Raw genomic sequence first — 27,327 nt, forward strand, 5'->3', positions numbered from 1 at the left:
ATTTAAGTAACATAATATTATATTTTCTGTAAGACATTTACTAAATAATAAAAACGAAATAATTCTAGTCGCTCTATGTATACATACACCGAGTGGTATTATTACAAATGTTATAAATAAAACAAATCTTTCAATGTACACATGTACGTGTAGACCCACACACGTACATTTAGACTTGCCAAAGACATCAGAACATGTACACAACATAAGCTCAACAACCGTTCCATCTCATCATAGCTGTTCGTGGAGTGATCATCTGCAGGCCATGGAGGAGAGGAGGTAGGTGAGGAGGGCGCAGCTCAGCTGGGAGGTGAGGTAGGACGACGCGCGGTTGCTCGTCTGCATCGCGGCTGGGTGTTCACCTGTGAGAATTAATTGGTTTTATTAATAAAGTCTGATAAAAACAGAGTAGAGGATCTCGTTATATCTATACTAATATCTATTATAAAGCTGAAGAGTTTGTTTGTTTGAACGCGCTAATCTCGGCGTGTAGAATAAATACTGCGAAAAATAGTATAATTTTTAGAAGCATTACAATATTCAATAAAATACCAGACGATTTCAAAGAATTACCTGTACATATATTCCGGACGAAGTTAGTAAATTGGCTAATCACAAAACAATTCTATGATATAAGTGACTTGACAAATCAAAAATAGTAATTTAAAATTAATGGATATCATATCGGGACATAAATTAATATTTTAATCTTTTTCTGCTACTGTATTGGGATCTATAAGTGTTGTGGGATATAATATTGTATTTAATGTAGTTTATAATATATTTGCACGCTCAATTACGAGCAGAATGTTTAAGGATCTATATTATCTGTATCTACAAACATCTTTGTAATTCTACATTCTGCAAATAAAGCAATTTGAATTTGAATTTGAATTTGAATTTGAATTTGAATTTGAATTTGAATTTGAATTTCGGGAACTCCTGGTCCGATTTTAAATATTATTTCGGTGTTAGATAAGCTAAGACCAACAGGAGCGGAGCACTGCTAGTAGTTTAATAAAGACAGTGTGACAAAAATAAGACAAAAGAAGGGGATAATAAATTCGCGAATAAACACTTTTTATTATACATCTATTAATAGTGAAGTATTTATTGTGCAATATTCTATCATATAAGATATCATTATTTGGTAAATTAGAAGTCTTTTTATTTCTATAAACAATAAAAAATAATGACTCTTGAGACAGACTTTACGAGTTCACTGAGTTTGAAGTGGCCCATTAAATTTTGTTTAATTCCCAATTAAATACTCTCAAATCATATTTACAAATATACTTATTATCATCCGTAATAAAACTTCGCCTACTAACATATTATTATGATCCTGTTATCATGCCAAATCGTATTGTATCAGTTTAACATTATCTGGCCATATTTGCTGCTACATTCTGGCATTAGATTTGCGGTCATGCAGTCATTATCCTTATTTGTTAGTTAAATTGTCGCACGAAATGAGTTCGTTCGAACAATGCCAACTATTTGGACGTAGTAATTACTGAAATATGTGTTTATTGTGTATTTTTAGTGGTAGTTGTATATGAGAAGTGCGAATTATTTGAACTATTTTTATATGATCTAGTGTAGCATCCGTATAGAGATTATTTATTATTATTCGATACTGTTCGTGTTTTCTAAAGCTTTTATGATTATAAAGCCTCTATAGCCTCTAAATTATGTCATCTATCGAAAGCTACTACACAAATTAATTATAAATAATTATTATATTATGTATGTTAGTCTGTAAGGTATTTATTCTATGGATCTATACAATTTATTGTCCGTCACCTGAATTAAATTTTATAAATAAATAATGATAAATCGCCTTACGTAGCTATTAAATACTGTCACTTTCTTCCTATTCAGTCAATGTATTTTAAATTACATTTTTCCTATCCTTTCATTGATAAACAAATTATATATAACACAATAATATCAATTCGATCGTTTCTCAGATTAACGTGTTCAAACAAATCCAACTTCATAAACCAAGTATACATGATTAGCGCGTTCGACCAAACAAAAAAACCCATATTAATATCATAATTATGAATGCATGTACAAGTACTAACCATTCAGAACATGTACAGACACAGAGGCCGGGTGCGCGTTATTCGGAACACAAGTATAATTCCCCGAGTCCGTCAGCGCAGCCTTAGTGACCAACAGCTTGCTGGTTGTGCCGCCTTCCGTCTTCTCTGTCTCCAGGCTAATGCCGCCGCGGGGGGAGTCGAAGTCCACCACTGCGTTGCCGTGGTACCTGCGAAAGGAATGATTTTAATCCATACTAATATTATAAATGCGAAAGTAACTCTGTCTGTCTGTCTGTTACTCAATCACGCCTTAACTACTGAACCAATTTGCATGAAATTTGGTATACAGATATTTTGATACCCGAGAAAGGACATAGGATAGGTTTTATCCCGGAAATCCTACGGGAACGGGTTTTTCTTCGAAAACGCGGGTGAAGTCGCGGGCGGAAAGCTAGTGTGGTATAATTATATAGTTTGAAGGTTGAGATTGTGGAAGGTTTTGCTTTTTGGAGTAGGAATTTATGGAAATTTTTAATACTATTTCTTAACGCGAGAGCTTTTTAAGCGTATGTGAGCTTAAATAATAACTATATACTAGGAAGAGTAATAATACTCAACATTTGTCGTATAATATTATTTTTTGCACAAAATGTATATAAATATACAGGGTTACTTGTAAAACACCAGCAACCTCTCAGGACAAGATAGCTAACATCATAAGTAACAACATTTGTTCTACGACTTATTAACCAGCACCTAATTTACTCCTAACCATTAATTTAAATTAATCAAAAAACAACGTGGAAAAATGGATTTAATAAATTATAATTTAGAGCCCATAGCAATATAGCCTTGTCATGAAGGTTTTCAGAGCGGTTTATAAATACAAATTGGCTTAGGTAATCCATCTCGACCAATCTCCCGGGAAAACATCTTGCTTATCGAATTTAATCAGAGAAGTATGGAAAGTTTTCTAGTTTTTATTGTGCTTCATATAACTAGGAAAAGTTCCTAATTTTTATTTGGGTCGATTCTTACATATTATAATGATGTTAGAATCTATCTAAATGAAAATTTTATTTATGTTTTGTTTGAGGAGCCTCTTAAAATATGATCGTAAATTACCTACTGGTTATCAATGACGCCAATATAGGTAGTCATAAAATTTTCTAAAGTATTGTAATGAGAAGGGAATGTGCTTCCGTGTAAATAATAAAACTCTACCATCCTCACAATCGAAGACAATGTACTTATTCAATTAAACAATATTCATTTTCTTTTGGCTCCCATGTATCGGTAGATGATGATAAAAAATGGCAACGTGCAAGCAATTTTCTATCTTATTGGAGTTATCTATAAGGACCATCTTACCATAGCACAGACGCACTTGAAGGTGGCGAAGAATGCACATTTACAGAACACGTCAATGATATCGTGCTGCCTTTCTTCACGTATACATCTTGAGAGCCCCAGATTGTAGCCGCAGCCGCTGTGGACAAAATTATACTTTATTGTAACGGAATAGGGCATAAATTTATTTTAATGTAAAGCTACGTGTAACGGAATTTGCTGTATGATGGGTTCCGTAGCTATTAAGAAGTACATATTTAAATTGGAGTAACATATTTGAAACATTATTTGTTGAGATAGTATTGTTTTGATTTTATGGTTCATCAGTTTAGTGGTATATATTACCACTTAACAGAGTGATATCAAATAAAAGTGTCAGATTTTGATTATGTCGTCCATTTTCTTTGCCTACCAAACCTAGGAGTTTCGATTCATCTCTGACTAACACCTGAACCGAAGACATATATTATGTTTTATAATGAAACTACTATAGATACTACAAAATATTAAATACATTACAAACTATAAGAATATTTTCTAGTTCAAAACCCATATCGTAGTTATTACGCTGTACCAAGGCAATACAATTTTCAAGGCCTGTTCCAGACGGAAGCTGTCAGTCTGTCAGACCCTTATAACTTCAAGGATGAATGGCATAGTTATTTCAAATTCATACATAAGTCTTTGGTCAAAGTAGGATATTATTTAAGACGATTTATATTGAATACTTATGTACTTTTGACCTTAAAATTTCCATGGGTTATGTACCATTCGGTCATAAATTAAATGCAGACTTGCACATTTATTTATAAATTTTAAATGATGAAGGTTTTAAATTGTTTCTGACATACAAATAAATGTACCTATTTGAAATCGCACACTCTTATGGGTGCTTCATTATATTTTTATCGTAGGTAGTATGTAAAATTACTAAAATTTTTTAGCTAACCATTCATCCAATAATAGCATATTGTTTTGTGAACGAACCTAATATAAGATGTGTTAAATTTTATCCTATATTATCTATTATCTTCTATATATAATAAATCTGTAGAAGGGTCAATTCTGTACATTGAAAATATTGAAAAAATAAATAGCAGGGGGTGCTACTGGATCGATACCAAACCCAAATATGTGATTAAAAAATTTTTTGTCTGTCTGTCTGTCTGTAATGTAATTGTAACTAATGTAATTATACCTTATTATCCTGGGCGTAAAATAGGATACTTTTTATCCTGGAAAAATACGTAGAAAAAAAATTTAAATTAATTTTTCAGTTTTATCCATAGACGTTGTTCTGTAGAACCGCGAACACACGTTGCGTATTATTATAGGCCTAGCCGTATTTGGGTCCAATAGATATTTATAAGATGTCATTGTCAGAGTTAAACAAAATGGAGACCATCCACGCGAAGACCGACATCCGCGCGGACGGAGTCGCGGGCGGAAGCTAGTACATAATAATTCTTCGTACTTGATAATATACCTACAATATAATTCATAACTTAAAAGCATGATCTCTACTGAAACAAACATCAACATGCAAACAAAAATGACATCCAAGAAGCGATGTAATGGCGCTTGAAGTTCTATTGATTATACTATTTAATACTAATTAAAAATATTTAATAGAAATGTATCAAGGTATCATCGATGCTTTATTGAAAATGACAAAATAAAAAAAAATAATTATTTGGATAACTTGTACAATGTACATTAAATTTATTTGCCCTAGAATTCATCACAATTGGCATTATAATTTTCAGTCATTGTCACACTTTGATGCTCCTCACTTTTGCTTTTCCCTGCTTTTACAATTCCGCCATATAAGTTTTAAATCTAACACAATTATTACTTTATTAATTTTATTATAATCGGTAATCGTTCACGATAATATCACGTTTAGTTTTCTCGCAATTATTACACACGGAGAAAAATTAATTATCGTCGCTGCTTTCGTCAAATTAATTATGAAAGACGTGAGGATCTATTAAATATTTTTCGAGCTACGTTACTAGGCTAGTAACGTAGCTCAAAAAATATTTAATAGAAATGTATAAATAATTTAATAAGTAACTATACGTTATTATTGTAATCTTTATATTGTAATAATATTTCGTAATTCAATTGTAGAGCGCGGCTGTTTTTTTAGCAGTTACAAAAATACAATACCTTTTTCTTTCTAAGCAGTCTTGTTTCATGAACACGCTTTTATTTCTTCACCTATACGTTTGTATGTTTGCGAATTCTTTATACTCGATTTTGACGCCCTTTAAGCGGACCGATTTAATTTAATCATTGAACAGTTATCATTTTCATATTTCATGAGTTATCTTATTATAGCGTGTTTTTAAGTTGTTATAAACTATATTTTTTTTAATATTTTAATCTCTCAGATATACTACAAAAACTAAACCATACGTAGTTTATATCTATACGTCTTTCAAGCGCCATTTTGAAGTCGCTTCTTAAACTAAGGAATGTTGGTACCTGAGCGGGGCGGTGTCTGGGGCGCGGGGGTGTAAGACTCATCTGCAATGCAAGACAACAGCTTAGGAGGGGATCAACTATTAGAGATCATGCATAAATTACGATATTCAAGGGATCTACTTTGTCAAACTAGTAGTTAATTCATATTTACAAGACCAACTTGTCGGAATGCGCTGTTCAACGTAGTTTCAATATAATAAGGGACAGAGTGCACATTACTTTTGATACGGAATTGGTGTTTTTTTAATAATAAAAAATGCGCCACCTTGTAAGCGATATTCGTTGTTACCGTTTGTAATAATTACAAAAGTGTTTCTGACACATGGGGTATATGGGATTCGAATATGAATAAAAAGGATATGAGTCTTTAATAATTATCTAGGTGCGTGTGAATTTAAATTGTTTGCTGCTCACCCTCGCTTGTCTCGTATGGAATAGAGTTTAAAAGTACAGTATAATATTATGCTAATCCTATAGTTAGGTACACGTTATAAGTGTCTATCTTTAAAATTTAATATAAATCGGTTCAGCCGATTTGATTGTTACGATGAATTTCGAGTTACACGTAAGCTTAAAAAATACACTCCTTATATTGTTGCATACTACCATGTTGGTTAGTCAATATATTATGAAAATGAAAAATGAAAAAAATGAAATGCCTTATGGACGATTTATATGTATTAGTTAAATTGGTAAAATAATACCAAGCGACCTGCATGCTCATTTGCTTGCTCGGGGAGAAAAAATTAGAAACATAATATATTTGCTTGAAGCCTGCATATTATGCACTTACAGATTTAATATGGATGTATTATTTTTTCATACTTTAAGAACGCTTTACGGCAATTTAGCAATTTTAAACGTAAAAAGCTTCCAAACCTTTACCAATATGAACGTATTTTTCAACCTCGCGAAATAACGAAACGATAACTTTTGTTTCAGCATGAAAAATGTAAGGAAAATAACACTGTTTCTTAAGTAAGAGGGGCGCAACCCGAAACGCGATAAAGAGCGAAATGACGTCATATAATGTAACTCATAACTTATATATCGTATGATATATATGCGCATTTAGCTGAGGTCGTCCCATTTTTCAGCGTAACAAGCGCTGTAATTGGCAAAGAGCAGAATTTGAGAAGCGCTGATGTATCGCTGGCTGGTTATAAATTACTCGCGCACAAATTACGGATAAAAACTAAAATGTTACGCAGATATGGGAAAAGCCTTTCAATTTCATATTTCCGTCGAGTCATGTTACTAACTGATTGTGAATAATAACTTATTTTTCGTTAGTTCGTTGATACATTTTACTGGGTTTATATTGATATTTTTAGTTCTGTATTATATTGCATGTATGAATTTGATATTTTGATGTTCTTCATTTTTTTTAAAGCGTGTTATTACTCAACTTATAAAATAAGGTTTAATAGATTAGAATTTTCAAAAATTCATCTACCTAATATAAAAAAATGCATCTGGAATTTTATAAGTATTTTTTACGTACAACACAACGTATGCAATACTAGACCCCCTCAGCTATAGTACAGCGCTGTACAGCGATGGATATTTTTAAATGTTAACCTAATCAAGACACAGTATTCACCTTCTAATGAAAAAAATCGTAAAATTTCAACCGAAAAATAATATCGCATTCTAATTACATTAAATAAGTAACTATTCATTAACACCATAATGGCTTCCAGGCTCCAGCGGCGTGTAATTTTAAGGGCTTGTTAATTTTTACTCTGTGAACAACTAAAATATTCAAGTCCCTTTTGACGCCAGCTCTACTTAATTTTAAACTGTTCAGAACAAGGATATAATATAATCCTAGATATGAATTAATTATAACATTTTTTTTTGTATTTTCTTTAATTTTGTGTATTATTGTAGGCTCTTTACACCTGGTGATAATCGTTATTTTCTAGACGAGAAAGTACATTTTATCAAATGATGTGTTATTAAAATATATTTATAAGTAAGAACTAAACAAAAATAAGACGTTGATAAGGCAACGTTGCAAAAGGGTAATTTAATTTTTACTTAAACAAACAAGCAACGTAAAATTAAGTTATAGTTTTAAGAATACTGATTCAAAACTAGCGTTTTAACTATTCAATCAAATTACCACACCACTAACGTAAGAACCCGGATTTATAGCTTCAAGATTTGCGGCATCCAGCTCTAATAGATCTATGTTCGAGCCCTTTGATCATTACCTCATTTAATAGTAATCCCTGATTTCAAAGATACTTATGAATGCGAGATGAATGGAATATATATTGGTTATATAACATATCCACGTGGTACGGATTAATGAGGTTTTGACAGCGATGAACATATTTCAATAATAAGAGAACGACTTTTCGTTATCTGTTTGAAATAATATTTGCGTTTTATTCCATAAAGGTAAAGGAGATATTTTTTTATCTCGAATGAAATGAAAAATACATACCAGCTGGTTGATTTTTGAAAAATAATGATAACTTATTTCTGGTTCTGGTTCTTGAATAATTTTAATTACAAATTTCATCAAAATCGTAACTGTGGTTTAATCGTGACAACGCAACAGGCAGGGAGAGATATATTTGCATTTCTTACTTTAACACGGATTATATTTTAACGTATTAAATACCTTATTTTCATAAAAAGTTCAATTTTTGCCTATCTGCATAAACACATAATTTAACACATATTAGCATATAACTTTGTTCAATATATTACCAAAGCCTGAACAAATTGCTATGCTAATACGCAATCCATTGCACGTAAATTATTTTATCTCAGCACTAAATCACAACAGAATACACCAGATATAAGATTTAAAAAATTACTCTCAAGATATTTGGCGATCCTTCACGTTGTTGGCGTCTTCCCAGACATAAGGGCAGACGTATAGCTTGTAGTTTGTATTGTAGCATTAGCTTCTCCCTAATATGACGAGAGACGAATGTAAGATTACATCTTGCCCACTTTTCACGAGTGAGGCCAAATAAATAGCTCCTTGAGAGTTTCGAGTCACGTCTCGGATTCCGGTTAATGAATGTTCCGATTTTATACCTGCAGTGGATGTTAACCGAAAAGTTTATGCAATGAAGATGTATTTTTATAGTCTTATTTATTAATAGTATGTATGTGTATTTGTTATCCTACTTTTTATATGTAAAGGACTTGAATGGAAGAAATTACTTGGAAATGATTGACGTTGGCATGTGCTTAGAATAAATCGAAATACAGATTCTAAATAAGTATGTTATTTACGTAGATTTATCTTTCTTGTAACCAATTATTGTTGTTGCATTGTATTTTTATTTGGGATATCGTTCAGTATGATGAATTAAATGTTTTTCTAATATTAACTATAACTTGCTTTTTCAGAAATTTTATATACATTAAAACTGAATATTGAAATAATTTACCTTGCTTGTTTTTAACCGACTTCAAAAAAAGGAGGAGGTTATCAATTCGGCCAGTATGTTTTTTTTTTTTATGTATGTACACCGATTACTCTGAGGTTTCTCAACCGATTTACGTGATTCTTTTTTTGTTCGATGCGGGATGGTGTCGAATTGGTCCCATAAAAATTTTATTAGGATAGGCCCAGTAGTTTTTATTTTATGAGCATTTTTGTCTGTATTTGTAAATGTTGCAAGTGCAAGTTTGAAGTCGGTTGTTTTTAACGCAGTTATCACTTGTATTTATTATCCTGTCAACAATCCTTACACACGTGCAGTTCAACCAAACAACATAAAACAAATATTTCGAGATATCCGCCATTAATTCCGCAGTGTCACGTATTGGTTACGTGTTCAATATTGGACCAAGTTCGACTCGTGTGTTAACGCGGGAAGCATTAGTTCAAATTAGTTCTTATTAATGTTTTTGATTAAATATTTGAGAGATATTGCCGATTTTCAGTAAGGTATTTGAATTATTTTAGTGTATAACATCTCGAAATTGTTTAATGAGGTTCTTATATTAACCGATATAAAAATAATAAAGGCACTTCCCGCGTGCATGCTTAAATCTTTAAAATTAGGGAACAGATTTTGATGTGTTTTTTTTAATAGTAGAGTGGTTCAAGATAAATATTTTAGTATATAATTTGTTGAGTTTGAGATAAAGCGGACGGAGAAATAGTGCTAAGCTTTTTTACCTATTTGTAATAGGTACTGGATTTGGTAAAACAAAATATTTTTATATTAAATAGATAATCTCTAGCTTAATCTAAACGTTTTCATTTAAAAGAAAATCCTTGACTTAACTATCTACGTAAAAAATATATTCAAAATTGGCGCCAAAATACGGAATAAACGAAATAAGTAAATGATTGAATTTTGAAATGTGTTGCGACTACTTGTGTCTACTTAATAAACAACTTTATACCATTAGGTAATAATTAATTACCTTCAACATTCAACACAACGGCCATGTTAATCTTCGGTTCTGTGTTTATCTGGCACTCGTAAACACCAGCGTCTCTAGGCTGCACGTAGTCTATCTTCAGGTCCCAGTCGTCAGAGGGCTCTGGGTGTAGCACGCTGAACCTCGCGTCTCCTGTGTACGTGAAGATGTGGGAGGTCAGGATGTGGAGGTCCCGCTTCCTCATCCAGGATACCTGAGAAAGTATGAGGAATTTATATGGAGACAGGTTACAAAATGTAATTTGAATCTGTGGTGTAATTTTTATAGAAATCTTAAGCATATAAAATAAAGGTTTATTTTTTTATGAATAAGTGTGTTTATTAACAATACAATAATAAAACAGTATTTATAAAGTAAATCATTGTTAAGTGTATGTATTATCATATTATAGTAATTTTAAAAGTAGGTAATTTAAAATTTTTACTGAGAAAATTGTAAATTGTATAAAATTAACGATGTAATTAATTGTTGAACAAATATTAAAGCATTTACACAATTAAGCGATATTTCATTTATCTCTTTAAATTACATTTCTTTAAGCCTGTAGAATTTTAAAGAATGGTATTATTTCCTGCAATCTCTAACCGATCATCATCTGTTAGTATAATATTCAATTTCAAAATATCAATATAGTCGATATAGTTATTAATATTTATTTACGAAATAAAAACGTTCCCGATTGGCAGCTAGTTTATGAGCTATTCATTTCCTATGCAATGGAAGCCATTTCCTTTCGATGACATAGAGTTATAAATGAGTTATTACTCACATTAATGATCACAAAATAACAGAAAAGTTTACTGGTATATTGTCTACAATATTTGTATTAAAATATTATTAAAGAAAAACAATTGAAGTTACCAAAATACAAATTAAAATATTAACCGTCTATAAAAACATTTATCATCCACTTGTTCAAAAGCCACACCAAGCCTCTTGATTAAAATTACATTAAAAATAAACGCCAAATGATATTTTTTTATTCGGCGGTTCTGAGAAATTCAAGAATAAATTCATTCCTTTGTCCACTTTTTGTTTTGTATGTAATTAGAGTAAGCTTGGAGTCGTAATTAAGAAAATGGGGGAACTTTACAGCCTTTAAAATAATAAAGCTAAGCGACTTTTTAAGGCTGCATTTAAAGATTCAGTGCGACTCGAGAAATTCTTTGAGATAAGGCTTCAGGATTGTCGGTTTATGAGATTACGTAATTACATACAAAATCACTCGAAATGTATTATTTTTTGATACAAGCAAGAACATTTCTCGCCTAATGAGAAGCGACACACGTCATACATAGGCATTTGCGACAATTAGTTGTATACGTGATGTAATTTGCTAAAGGGAGTTGGTAAGATGGGGGTTATAACCCCCCTTACATTTAGGTTAACGCACCACGCCCATTATTGTAATGATTACGATTTTTCACATTTCCCTAAAAAGTGACGGATTCGTCCCCACATTCGTACTCACATAATCTTTAGTAGATAATAAATGCTGAAAGCACTTTTTCCGCTTTCCAGTCTTTCAATATATAAAGATTGTACTAATATGCATGTTTAAAAATATCAACACATAATAGATATTGAAAAACTCGAAAAAAAGGGTACTAAATATTTATTCGAAAGATTTTTCCAGTTTTTATTTAAAAGTACGTATCCATTTATTATAAATTTGCACAATATAAGTTGAATCATATTGGAGCTTGAACCAAAGCACTTTACTTCAACTCTATCGGGATTTCTTATCGCCAATCAAGTCATCAATAATGTACTAAAATATTATTTAAAACTCATCATTCATCTCATTTGAAATTGAACACTATTTACAAAATATAAGGTATAATATAAAGTTTATCTGCTTTTTGTATTCAAAACCTTGACATTTTATTATTTTCTTAGCCATCAGTGAAAGTTTTTGGCTCCAACTTAAATTGAAATATAGGGCCCGGAGCGGGACGGAGCTAAATTAATTTTAATGTAATTTATGTATTATCTTACTTCGTTTACTTTGTGAAGTGCGGCCTATTGCGTATTCTTATCTCATGAAAATTACTTTTATATACCAAAACTTAAATCACTAAAGATCGTTTATTAATGAGAATACTTTGTAACTAGCTTATTTATGAAATAATTTATAAGAAGATAATAAATAGTACCTACGGATCACTAAATACATATTTAGTTGCAGTTTATCAGAATTCCATAGTTACACATCAGAATTATACATCAGCATAGTGCTTTATAAACCAACTTTAAATACCTTGAACTTCAATAAAATTTACTTATAACACTAAGAAAACTAACCAAATCTCACAATTCTTTCACCACCCTTTCTTACATGCAAGCGCCTAGCAGCTTATCACCACCTGCAGACCACGGCATCATTTTTCACTGTCGAACCGCCCTCAGAGCCGCTTCAGTCGCCAGCATATTAATGGATAAGGGATCAACACCCGTATAATATCAACTGACACTCAAAATGTCCTTGCAAAATTGTTCCTTCATGACAACGTGTATTGGAGTCAAGAAGTGTTTGTATGTGACCATTTTCTTTGACCCTTGGGTGGGTGTTATTGTTATGCATATTTATATAAACGAATATTGTGAATAGTAACGGTTGTATTGTTTGTTTGCTCGTGACCAATAAGTTCAAATTTCCTATTATAATTCTCCTATCATAATCATAATATAGCACTGTTTAGAGCTATGTACATGGGCAAAGAATACTCATTAAAGTAAACAACAGCTCAATAATCTCCGACAATAAACAATAACGAACCATCCCTTATTAAATCTCTTCTCTCCAGGTTTAAATCCAATGTTCCAATACATCACAAAACTAATCAAATCTACACAATTAAGTTTAGATATCTGTAGGCATTGATGGCACAATGGCCACAATTTATAGGTCAGCTTAAATTGATTAAAGGCTCCATAAAATCGGCAAGACGACCGCACCCGGCTTGATAAACTGGGGCCATCTATCTGCATGTCTCGCTGCAGTGGCGAAACAGATGACACGAGCGGGAGACGAGATTTGCACTGTGATTAGATCATTTCCAAGTGTTTGGGAGAATAATGCCATTTGTTACATTTAAATAATAACATTAATTTGTGTTAGCGGTTAAGTTAGTTGACTAATTGTTTTTAGTAGTTAAGGAAACGCTATGAAAAGTATATAGGTACCTACGTAAAATGTAAATGGAAATCGAATTGAAGTTACTTCGACTTTTTTATGTGCGTTCACTTGTCTTTAATTTTGCATGTTTCCATGTTTATCTAAGTTTCATTCCTAATACATAATTCATAATAGTATAATTTAAGATACCATTGTTTTCGATTAACATTGCGTAAAAATTTATGTTTCATAGCAATACGTGATCAATTAAGTTCTGTGACGATCGCACCAATTAGATCTTTTTATATTTTCTAGATAATAGCTTAAAAAAGCATGTAATTAACTTACAGTTCTATTCCCTATATGTTTCGCGCGGCACCGGAGCACAGCAGACTGCCCCACGACAGCAGACACATTTCTGGGAGACACGTCGTCGAAGTATGGCCGCTCCACCCGGTCCCCCCCACCGTTCACACCCGAGAGGACGCCGACGCCTGAAAAATAAAGGGGTATTAAATATAATGTATTTGGTAAAATGGTGTGTTTTATTTATTACCTTTTTATTATAATTTCTTCAAGTTATGTTATTTTGAAATAAATTTCAACTTATGACCGAAATAAACTATATAATAGCAATTTGTAATACCAGACTCTAAACATAGAGCCATTGTTACAATAAATACATGTAAATCATTTTAATTTTCATTTCAAAGATAAAAACTATAATATAATATAAACACTAAGAGAGTTTTATTTATGTTATTGGTAAAAAAATTAAACCCAAAAAATTCTTAAATAATTTATCAATACAGATGGTAATAGACCTATATAATAATAATTAATTATTTAAAGTTTTATGTACTTAAATCTTACGATACCAGTTGCATTCTTATATTAACTCGGTGTAAATTCATTTACAAATAAATAATAAAAAAATATTTATTTTGCAAAACAAAAGCCAGCTTAGGACATTTTCAAAAACAACAAACTGAATCTATTTGATATAAAAATTATATTTCAATCACGTATTTGATAGCCAATAAACTTTGAAGTTAGAGGACTTGCGGTCGGCCACTGACACTCCATGCATAAATAAATAAAACCTAACAAGATCTAAAATAAACAAAATTATATAAAAGAGAAAACACGATTAAAATTCTGAACGAGAACGAAACTAAAGTACTAGAAATCACTTGAAACATCTCGCCGAATTGAATACATATTTGTTTGTTATAAGAAAATTAAAGATTGAAAGTTTAGGCTCGAAATACTTTTGTTTTGTCTGGGAGGCATTAAAAATAAGAAAATACATAGGCTAAAATGAATATTTATAATTCTAAAATACATGTTCTGTATCTAATTGCACTCCATTTATAAAATTAACATTTGTTGATAATTATGTAGCAATTAGCTTTAATACAATAATGTGTAAACCTACAGATGAAACCCATTATCAATCCCGAACTATAAATTACTAAGTAATATTATCTACAGTCCAACGTTCGTTATTTGTTAAGTATTACATTACAACCTTTATAATAATTGACTTTGACGACATCGTCATCTAACTCGTGTCTTACTCCAATTTTACAAAGCTATTGAAAACAAATTAAAAATTCATACTCTTCAACATGACCTTTAAAACTAGAATTCTAAGCAAAAAGCCACATTAATTCCACCGTCATGTCAACAGCAAAAACGCCGAAAGTCCCACAAACGCCCAGTGCTGTCGCTAAGCCCGACGTCATGTCTCGGTTATCAGACGGAAACGTGTCGTGACGTCACGCCTCAGAGCGGAAATAAGAAACCGTACTCTTATGACAGCGAACCGCGTGGAGCCCCGAGACACGGATAATAAATTAACGCGCCAGCGGGTTGTCTTTAATTCTCTTTAGATCTTTTGTCCTATCGACTTCTTAATTAAAAAGTTGCACGTGTTTCTGAGTTTTGCACGTGTGCTGGTATTATAGTTTCTTTGAAATGCTGGTACCTGTTTATCCCTTTATCTCTAGATTATTTTAATTGATTTTATCTATTTTAGTGCAATTAATGAGCTTTTGAATTGGAATTTGTGCCTTTCAAGCTTCTTATGGACTTTTTATGCATTTTTAATTATTTTTAGTCACCTGCATAAGCGCAAGAAATTTCAACGTAATTATCCGTATGACTTTCAGTCACAAAATACTATGAGTAGAAAATTATTATTATGAGATATTCAATTACACCAGGCCTTCCCTGTACCCATTCCCTACATACTACAGTGTACATAACATAAGAGATGCATCAGAATTGGGCAGAAAATTCACAAAAGACTATTACGATGAGACAACCCCAAAATTTACAAAAGATATCTATTCAGTTTCCTATAAACCTAGATCACGTATGCCTGAAAGCATACGTGATCATCGTGAGGTTAGACGGAAAATGAAGACTACTACTATCCATTCAGCTTCCTATACAACTCTACACCATATGAAGTAACTTATACTCCTACTACATTGGGCGCAAATTTAATATCGCTCTATTCATGGCCCCACAGTGCCGTGGAATGGCCCGCTTTGTGAGGTCGCTATTGTCTCTCGTGCATCTCACACGGCACAAAGCTTCTCTCTAATATGACGACGTGAATGTACCTTAACTTACCTTTCAGTTATATGTAATTGTTACTTTACCTTTGTAACTCTATATGGAAATGAGTACATTTTAAATATGTTAACTTATAGAATATGTTCAACTATGCTGAATTGTATCAATGTTTCGCAAAGTTAAGCGTAATGTAATGTAGAGTATAAAAACATAATCCTATCCTACTAATATTATAAATGTGTGTATGTATGTTAGTCTTACACGAAAATACTACTAGACCGATTACAATGAAATTTAGCACACATATAGAGGGTAACTTGGATTAACACATAGGATAGGTTTTATCCCAGAAATCCCACGGGAACAGGAACTATGAGGGTTTTTCTTTGAAAACGCAGGCGAAGCTGCAGGCGGAAAGCTAGTACACTTTAGAAGTATGAAGCGAGTAGTAGTAAAACCAAAAAGACTATCACCATTCACATTGCACCTACGTGTTTAGGTATTATTATGAGTCAAAGTAACAGCTAAGTTAAGTTGTATAAATATTATACTACAGAGATGTAAAGATCATTCCTACACATAGTCAAATTTAACCTTTTACTTTAAAAAATAGACTATCAATAAAACCTCTCCATACGCTGCCAAATAAACCCGGGTTATTTCATAAACTATAAAAAAAAGGTATTTGTTTTTTCAGGTATTGGCACATAAATCGCTTTTCAATACAGCTGTCTAGAATGTCACCAATACTGAATAGCTTCATAGTGTTCATAGCCTGCATTTTACGTCACATACTTTCGAAAACAATATGTGCTAGTAATGTTATAGACATTGTGTGATATGCCTGGTTTTATTACTGTACTGTAACATATTTCTAATATGTTAGATGTTTTAATAGATTATTTGCAAATTATGTAATTAGACTAAGGTTTTATAAACATACCTAATAATAAATGGTATGGAGCAAATCCAGATAAAACAAATCTAGTAAAAATATAATGTTTCTTGTATAAATATAATGTTCACATTCAAATTAATTCAAGAATTCAATACGATTCTTAATAGTTCTTAAAACGAGAAGACATAACAAAAACATATACCTACAATTACCAAAATCCAAACACGAAGTATAAATGCGACATTCTGAAATAAATATATAAATAAATATGCAATGTTGTCCGTGGCTCAGCACGTGACCCGAATGTCGCCAAATATGCCAAGCGTGAGCCGCATACCCGAGATTTTTTCCCACCCCCAAAAGTTTCTCAACGCTTTGTTATGGCTACAGAAATGAAAATATTCCGAGCTCACTTTCATGTTTTATTGAATGAAATCTTTTGATGTTATTTTGCATACACTCCACTACAATAACCTAAACAGGAAACAACATATTCTTTTATATTAATAGAAATGTGGAGTATTTAAATATTAAACAGTTTTCATTGGTTTAGTTCGATGCATTCTATCTGTATTATAAAGACGATACCATTTTTTTATTTATTTTGATAATAAACAGTAGAACAGTGGTTATTTACATTTATAGATAGATATATTGTCATTCAATAACTTCCATTTTAAATGCTGAAATATCGTACTTTTCTTTTATAAACCGTGATTTAATGTTAGTGTTCATTTCCCCGACCCTTTGTCCCTTCTTGAAGTCACAGTTGCCATTCTATAAAATGCTGATCACACCTGACCACTGCATTTTTCATTTCGCCCTCTGTATTCTCCAGAAGTGAATACTTGAAGCAATAAAGACAGCTCCATGCAGGAAACTAGAAAAATCTCGAATATTCCAGGAAAAAAGCAATTTCAGTCAATAGCCTTATGTTTGCTTTGACACCAGACTCATTGAAAACTGAATAAAGGTTAATATGGGTGGAATTCTTGATTTCTATAAAGTTTAGAATAATAATATATATTTTTAAGTTAAGAATAATTCCAGAAACATTAATGTTTTGGTTGACATAATTGTGATCCAAATTGTTCTATTCTTTTTAGTAAGAGAATGCAAAGCATGCGACATATTTTACTGGAGTGACTGGTAAAATAAATCACAAAAACGAATACACATAAAGAATCTAACGATAAAATAAGCACTGTTGCTATATTGTTTGAAATAAAACATTTCTTATTTAAGTTTGTTTTCGCTCACACTTACGAGTTACGAGGTATAACATATATTATAGTTTAATAAGTAGTAGGTAATATTATAGTTAAGCTTTTCCAGATATTTCAATAAAAACGTGTCCGTTTAAATCAAGTTTAAACATTGCTTTACAAACATCATAATAATTATGAAGTAAATCTTCTCAGAAACTAAATTGAATTAGGATTGAAATAATATTATTATGAAGGGCTCGGAAAATCCAACTCTGAAACATGGTCGTAGTGTATCTTGTATTCGTTAGTTTGACTTAGTAACATTGTGTTACAAGTTTGTATTTAATATAGGTAATCCATACTAATATTATAAATGCGAAAGTAACTCTGTCTGTCTGTCTGTTACTCAATCACGCCTAAACTACTGAACCAATTTGCATGAAATTTGGTATGGAGATATTTTGATACCCGAGAAAGGACATAGGCTACCTTTTATTGCGAAATATGTACCACGGGCGAAGCCGGGGCGGACCACTAGTTAGTATATATGTATATAAATATATTTATACTATGAAGTAGTATCATTATTTTAATACTGAGACTTTATAACAATAACATTTAATTTAGAACTCCATATTAATTAATAACCTCATGTAATGCATACGTATTTTTCTTACACATATTTCGATAAAATATTTTCTGTATTTTATGGCAATACAAATAGATTATAACAATGTTACACGACTTCTTTAATCGTTATATTGTGAGAAAATAATTCTGTACTGTCTAAGTATGTATCCTTTATAGGCAATATTGAAAAATAACAGAAATGTATACCTTGTCACATAATTTTCTTAAACATTTATATTCGAATCCACTACCACAAACGTATATCAAATCTCGCTCTGATTCCTTCATATTAGCTAAAATATAATCTGTACGAGGTTATGACGTCATGTCACTAAACAGCGGTTATTGCACGAAGCAGTCGTAAAGCAGTAATAACTCCAGATTGCGTCACTGTACCGTTATGCGAGGCGAACATAAATTTGATAAGTTACAAGTTTAAGGTAACAGATTTTCTTGTTTATATGTGTTCTATTAAATGTAGGATCCATGTTGTTTTTAAGTGGAAGCTGTTTATGTGAAGATTTTGATACGATATGTCTATTTGGTTACATCAAGTTTTAGGTATGCTGTGTATTTGTGGCAATGTATTGAAGAGCATAAAGCCCTTCATTCATCAATTGATGAGGCCTCTACTATAAATATAAATACAGAAGAAGAGAAAAACTGATGGTATAATTGGTATAAATAAATAGAAGGTATAAACTTTCTCTAGAACGAACTCTACATAAATTATAAAAAATTGTTTTGTCACTAAATCTTTAAAATATAATTCTATTCATTTTTAAATCTTATCTGATTTACATTCACAATAACCAACTACTTACAGCTATTCTACACAGTCACTCAAATAAAAATACAAAATGGCCATCACTTACCCAAAGCAATATTCATTGAACTATAATTTACGGCCATCACGCAGGGAAGTGCTCACAAAAGTGTCTTAGTGGACAATAGCTTTGCCCAGCTTCAAACTACTATAAATTTAGCGTAATGGCTCCGAACATTGGCTGAGTGATTTCATATCTGCTAATCTGTTTGAGTGCCTGCAATTTATTTATGCTCGAATGATTCGTGGAGAATAAATATTCTCAATCGATTGAGATGTGAGATTTTTATTGTATGTGTGTAAGTATACACGCTTATTATATTAACTTTATCAGGACATTTTGTAAATAATAAAGCTAATCATATATCTGCCCATAGCAAGTAGCAGTATCTATTTAACAATCTGCATGTGTACCTAGTCGCAAAAAAAAAACAATCACATAATATTAATCATAGTTTGAAACTTAAAAGACAATATCTACAAGTGAAAATAATTTGGAAAATCCAAAAGTGCACGCCTCATAATTTTTTTTTAATAAATATTTATTAATTATTATTTTTGTTTATTTAATAACAATTAAACCACATCGAATCAGACCCTGAAAAATGAAAGGGTTCTATTCCTGAGCATACTCAAGCGTAAGAGAAAAAAAAAGACTCGATTAGTAAAGTATTTCGGTCGCTATCGTGTTAACAAGAAAAAGGATCCGCACATACAGACACACGGACGTCCAAGACAGAACTTTTTTAAACTGTTTTTTAACTAGTTTAAATAACAAAAATGACATCAAAAATATCATGAACGTTAAAAATAGTGTTTTTTCTTAATATGTGTGTGTATGTATTATCTTACAAGTGCAATGTATGATACATAAAGACATTTTAAGTTTGAAAAATCAGATGTTTTGCGCGAAGTGACAGTAGTACCCACCTCAACGCTTCGCTTATGAGGCGTGCAATAGAAGGTATAAACTTTCTCTAGAACGAACTCTACATAAATTTACAACCTCTTTATAATACTATTTTATAATTAAAGAATAAGAAACCAGACAGTTTTGCCCAAATCCATACAAACTTGACCCTCCCACCGCAGTTCGGTCGGAACTCCGCATTGGGTAATATTTCCCAACTTCAAATTAACTTCTCTCAAACAGAGTTAATCACAGCGGACCCTCGGAAACTATAAACAAGGGGCATCTTTATAGCCAATAAAGGTCCTAAATAGTTTTTTATCCCGTTATTTTATCTGTATTCCTTGTCATTTGTCACGCGGTTCGTCGCCTGCGTTGGATATACGGCGATATGCTCGTTGCCTCTCCGAATTGGGGGAATGTTTATAAATGACGTTTGGTGACAAATAACCAACGCAATTTTAACTATTTACACCATCAAATAGCCTATAGGATATTTAACAAGTATTGTATCAGTTTTGGAGTTGATTTATTTGCATTGAGTATATCTATCTATACTTAATTAAACTACTAATAGTATAAAAACGAAAGTTTGGATGCTTGTTACTCAATCACGCTTGATGCTGAATAGATTTTATGAAACATGATAGTGTAGTACCTGTGGTACCAAAGTGTAGTCATGGAAATACTTGCAGACCGTGCGTGTACCGAACAACTTTTAAAGTCGGTTAAATATTCTTATTGGAAAAATAACATGTTTATTGATTCGTGAAAAAGAGGAATTTATCTTATATATGTATTTTTTTACAAAAGTGGCCCTCAGTTTTCTTAGTATCATTATAAAACATACGAAATCCCTGAGCTATGAAAGCACGAGTAGTTTTTCTCATTATTGAGCCTTATGAACTAGTTCTGTGATAAAAATAGCCCGTAATTCTGAGCAAGTTGTATAAAAATCAAATAATTCTGAAAAAATGTTGCGGAGATAGATCCAAGGTCGGGAAATTAAATAAAATTTTCCATTGATAACATTGCTTTAAAAGTTTCCTATCCAACTCTAAATAAATCAGAGTAGGTACTTTAATTCCTACAGAAATACATTTATCGCTCATTTAACATGAAAACAGACTTGTGTTTTAAATAGCAGTTGTAATACATTACATCATGTGCTCTACAAACGACAAAACATAACGCGACGCAAGTGATTTATAATAATACTAGCGGCCCGCCCCGGCTTCGCCCGTGGTACATATGAAAAATAGATGTTGGCCGATTCTCAGACTTACCCGATATGCACAGAAAATTTCATGTGAATCGGTCCACCCGTTTCGGAGGAGTATGCAGACTAACATTGTGACACGAGAATTTTATATATCAGATTCTGCTCTATTGACATAATTTTGACCATTAATCACGTTTAATTATTCCAATATCTACTTATTGTAGACAAAGCAACTTTTATTACTTAAATTCTTACGATGAAAATCGTGCACGTAAAATATACAAGAAAATCAACTAAAAGATACCCTCCAAGACACTTAGTTCTACGTCAAAAAATTCAATCAAATCAGCAACATGCAAGAAAAAAGCTGTAATAAATTCTTCAAATAATTTCAAAGCAAAACAACCCTCTTCAAATTGTGTATAACTTAATTTAGGGCCATTAACAACTAATGGGCCGGCACTTATAGCATCTGACACGATTAGCTCCTGATTTTATAAATAACTTATAATGTACTCGAAATTTCTACAACATTTTTATCGCATGCCATCATGTTTTGAAGCTAGAACTTTTATTTATTCACGCCATGTTGAATTTCTTGTCGTTCGTTTAATGGAAACGGTGATTTATTAAAGCTTTAGTAAATGTAATAGTCCTATTTATTACTGTAAAAATGTTTTACACAGCTAAGAAAATCGAATGATACATCCAATAGCGAAGCTACATATTTTATAACTATATATTTAAAATACAAATATAATAAATACTTCACCAAAAGACTGAAACAAATTTGTACACCGCAATATAACTTGACAATTATTAATTCCTTGTATTTCGCGTATTATAATGAAAAACAGAATTCATGTAGCGGTCGTTAGACATAATCGTCTTAATTAATAACGCCTAGGCTTAACGTAAACATAATACCAAGTGGGATCTCATGAGCCGAAATTAAGCCAGATAAACTTGCCGTAATCGATTAAGCCTGGCTTTGCCCTGAATCTATTACTTGTAACTCAATTTATATTATTCTCCGAGAGCTTGCCCTTTGCTTCAGTTTCGTTTGACCTCAATAGTCATATCCTTATTGTATTTGTTATTATAATACACGAGGTTCTCCTATATTTTCTTAGATAAACCTATACATTATTTACTTAATACATATTTTCTTCGGGATTACATAGAATTACAAGCAATTATTGATAACACAATAATAATGTTTTAAGAACGTAAAAATGAATTAATTTGAACAACAGATTAACCACAGTTATTACGTTATATGTTAATTTTGATACTCGTAAATCGTTCAAAGTTATTAATATTATTTAACGTGCGCATTTATTAAAATAAAAAAATGAATTAATGTATTTTCAACCGCAACACCCAGTTTGCATAATAAATAGCCCAGTAGGACCCAGTAACTTGGCAAAGTTAACTTTATTAACAATAAACTTGTATAATGCAACAATCATTAGTCAAGTTCACCCGTCGAGAGCTCGCAAGTTTTTTCGCAACTCCGGGCGTTTCGATGGAATCCTTGTTTTGCACTTTAACGGCAGCTCGTTAGCACTTGTTATACAATGATTTGTTTTATGTTCTGAAGCAATTATTGCTCGAGTATCGTTAAGGAAAACTGGAGTACTTGAAACTTTAAATTTTTAAATTACAGCTCAAATCATGGCGAGCGCTTTTTAACAGCCATTTATTTTGAATGTATCTGCATTCGATAATTTCGGGATAATTATAACTTTTTTTAACAACCAACTTATAAAGAGGGGTCTAACTTGTAAGATTGACGTATCTGTCGATTTACCTGTAACGTTTTTTGCAGCGTCATTATATTTGGGATGTTATTTTCTATGTGATGCGATGGAGATTAATTACTGAATTATGTTTCAAATATTTCCCAGGTAATGAATTTATTCAGAAGTAAAATCTACCAAAATTTTAATTGTCACACAAATATACCAAATCTCATTAACATATAAACCGCAATGGCCGATAAACATAGAGCACGTAACTACAGTTTCAAAGAGTATAAAAATGTCGCCATTCAGTATCTAGTGGCATAATTTGCCATCCCTTCCCATGTCCACTACTTTTGTTCTCTGACCCGCGCAGTTATCACCGAAACTTTCTGAATAAACATTTTATATCTACTTTATGGCGTATTTAGTTGACATTATTGTGTTGTTTTACGATTATGAATTTAATATTCTATGCTTTTTTGGCGTCGGTTTGTCTGCCGATATTATTGCAACAGATTGCAAATAATCTTATGAAATTAAATTAAATTAACCATCTAAACGCGACTATCAATTCGTAGAACGAAGAGGACCCAAAGGATGAAAACCTAATAAACATATTTAACATAATTCAAGAAGACCCCAACTAGCGATGCCTGAATAAATACATCCTCCGCAAACATCGGTCGAAAATTAACCTTTAAAAAGGTTCTCAAGTTACAAGTAAATAAATTCAAAGAAAAAACTCATTTCAAATATTAAAAAGCGGGATCTCGAGTTCGGGGCTGCTTGAGGAAATAAGGATGGAGCCTTTGTTTTTGGTTCCGTACACTATTAATTTTAAATTGCATGTTTTTAGACTTGTTTTAGCAAGAAAATAATTATGTTCTTATATTCTCTTCGTGTTGGTTGAAAAATTCGAATCAAATATTATGTAATTATTGAAATTCCTGTTATAATATTGTTTCTGTATTTTCATTATAATCAAGTTAAGAATAGTCTAAAAATATTTTCTACTAGCGGTCCGCCCCGGCTTCGCCCGTGGTACATATTTACGTTTTCTCTACATAAGAACCATCCTCGTACTTCAAGCAATATAACAAAAAAAGAATTATCGAAATCAGTTCAGCCGTTCTCGAGTTATGCGCTTACCAACACATTTTGCGATTCATTTTTATATATAAGATTATAACTAAATTTCTGTAACATAAATAAGTGAAAACCTTGCTATTTAATACATGAAGCGTAAATAATATTATTTTCTCACCAATAACGTTTTCCCGAGTCTTTAATTAATTTACAGTTCTATAAATCTACGAATATTGATTCCGTATCTATCCTCCTTCTCTTAACGATGCTTGTTCCACGAATTTCAACCAAATTTTACTAAAATCTAACAGTATTACACTACAAATATAATACAAAGATCACAGGTCAGTCAGATAGTTATTCCCCGATACATAGTCTCCAAATGCCACCTCAATCATATCCTATAACTAGTTGCGCTCCGCGGTTTGTCTCGCGTGGTTCTGCTCCTGTTGGTCTTAGCGTGATGATATATAGCCTTCCTCGATGAATGGGCTATCTATCACCGAAATAATATTTCAAATCGGACCAGTAGTTTCTGAGATTAGCTGAGATTTCCTGAGATTAGCGTCAAAACAAACAAACTCTTTGGCTTTATAATATTATTATCTAGTATATTAGTATTGGTATAGTTGTTTCGCTCACATGATCACGTATATAAGCTAAATTACCACGAACCAGATAATTCAGTGGTTCAATATCAATTCAATTTAGTATTATCCCATTTATAGATTCACCACCAAAGGTTTCATAATTAGGTTCTGTGGGAGAGCTAATTTGTTGTGATACACATGATTTCATGCTTCGTTTGTTATGAAAATAACTAATTTTATGTTATAGAAATATCGCTAAGATAATAGTGATAATAAGTAGATACCTAACGTTGAATATTATGTCTGAATTTAAACTAAAAGAAGTTATTGTATTCTCAAATATTGTGTTATTATTTCGTGTTAGCTCGTCTAAATGTTATAAATTCTTTAAATAAATGGCGTAAACGTACTGTGCTGCTACTATGATACATCTCAATGTAGTTTTCTTTATATTAATATTAAACATTTCGCTGGTATTATTTTAGTTGTAGACAAGATAACATATTATTTTAAAAGAATTGTAAACTTTTGTATAAATTTCTAATAAACATCCAACTCTAATAAGGTCTAACATTGATAACAAATTCCTGAAATTCACAAACAAGGTGACTATACAAACAAGATCCACCCAAAAATATAGTGACAAAAATAAAGCGAGAATATCACAAAAGAAACTCAATGAACCCTTACGATGAATGGATGAAAAAAGAATATTCGGCGTATTATGGAAAAGTTAAATTTCTCCCCTGAAGCTAATACCCATAATCTTCGTAACTTTTAATAGGACAGACCCAAATTTGACGGCCATTATTCAGAAATACTGGCCGAGCCCAACATCTGCGAATCTTTATTACCATCGAATCGCCCTGTCTGAGTTTTATTCCAAGATGAAGGATCTTACGTAATAAGCAGTGCAATTATTGTTTCATAGAAAACGGTAAGAATATTTCATCTTCCTTTGTTTCGGAGAATTTTAATAAAACTGAAGTGTCTTATTGTAAGGCAGCTTTTTATTTTGTACTAGTTACAAGACGTTCCATGTACCCGGACTAAGCGGTTCGGTTCCACATTCTTTATCCGAACCGCGAGGGACTGGAACATGTTTCTTGAATCTGTGTTCCCCGACGAGTACGATATGGGGGTCTTCAAGCGTAGAGTGAACAGGTACCTTCTAGGGAAGCACGTTCCATCTTAGACCACATCTCAGCTTAACATCAGGCGAGATTGTGGTCAAGCGCTTCCCTATTACCAATAAAAAAAATAGTACCTATAGACCATCTCCAATTTACATGATATTATCTTCTATAATACATTATGCACGCCTATAAAATAACAATTATTATTACTTTGTTATCTGTCTGTGCATTCCGTCTCATCTCCTTAATTATATAGATGTCCTAGTCCTTATTTATAGTCCGTATTTCCACTAGAATACCCCGGTAATATATAATATAATAATAACGGTAATACCCCTCCATCAAAACCATGTTTAACACAATCCAACCAGAATACTCACTCTAAACTTATCTCATAGAAGACTCGTAAAACGTTCCCTTACACGGGTCTACAATCAGTTAACTATCACGTCTAGAGATGAGCTTACATTATAACATAAGAACTCGTGACATGCGGGACACTGCCCGTAATAACACTAGGAGCAAATAAAATGGGATTGCCCGCAGTGTAGACTTAGGTTGCTGGATGTGTCTTTAATATATACAAAAGAAATGGCATGCGATCTGCGATGTTCAGGTTTTTTTTTCTGTTTTGACTATAATATTATTTACCTGAACAGATTTTGATAAGTTATTTAAGAGAATAAAATAAATTTAGTTACAGTATTTTTTTTCGATAGTTTTTAACTTTTTAAGCATCATGTTGTAATTCAAATTGAAATGTATTTCAGATGTGCACAACCTATATTCAAAATAATATTTTGATATCATATTCCAAACGTCATATTAAACACAGTTACCTTATCTAGTGCGATATAAATCTGTGGTATGTTCTTTATTAGAATTTAGCCGGAGCTTAAACGTATCTTGTACTTGCACTGTAATGAATTTAACTGTTTGATGTATAACCACAGTATAACTATAAAGTGCTTTTCACTTTTGAAAATATGAATTCACACAGGGAGTACTGAAAATCGATGAAAAAAAAAAGACGTGTGGCACTCGGGGACTGCC

General features: G+C 31.9%; 1 protein-coding gene across 1 annotated transcript in view; it reads right to left on the reverse strand.

The window, feature by feature from the left end:
- Positions 1-213: 213 nt before the first annotated feature.
- Positions 214-27,327, reverse strand: part of LOC149900382 (hemicentin-1-like) — a 165,208-nt gene continuing 138,094 nt past the window's right edge. Inside the window, exons 3-8 of the mRNA XM_090112835.1 lie at positions 13,783-13,928; positions 10,299-10,509; positions 5,892-5,933; positions 3,423-3,540; positions 2,091-2,278; positions 214-362 (exon numbers count right to left, since the gene is read on the reverse strand). Coding sequence (XP_089968961.1) covers positions 253-362; positions 2,091-2,278; positions 3,423-3,540; positions 5,892-5,933; positions 10,299-10,509; positions 13,783-13,928 — 815 coding nt within the window. The 3' untranslated portion in view covers positions 214-252. The remainder of the gene's footprint in view (positions 363-2,090; positions 2,279-3,422; positions 3,541-5,891; positions 5,934-10,298; positions 10,510-13,782; positions 13,929-27,327) is intronic.

The sequence above is a fragment of the Colias eurytheme genome, chromosome 19 (assembly GCF_061535395.1).
Source record: "Colias eurytheme isolate Ceu_HAF_F1 chromosome 19, ilColEury1 Martin Lab GWU primary, whole genome shotgun sequence".
NCBI lineage: Eukaryota > Metazoa > Arthropoda > Insecta > Lepidoptera > Pieridae > Colias > Colias eurytheme.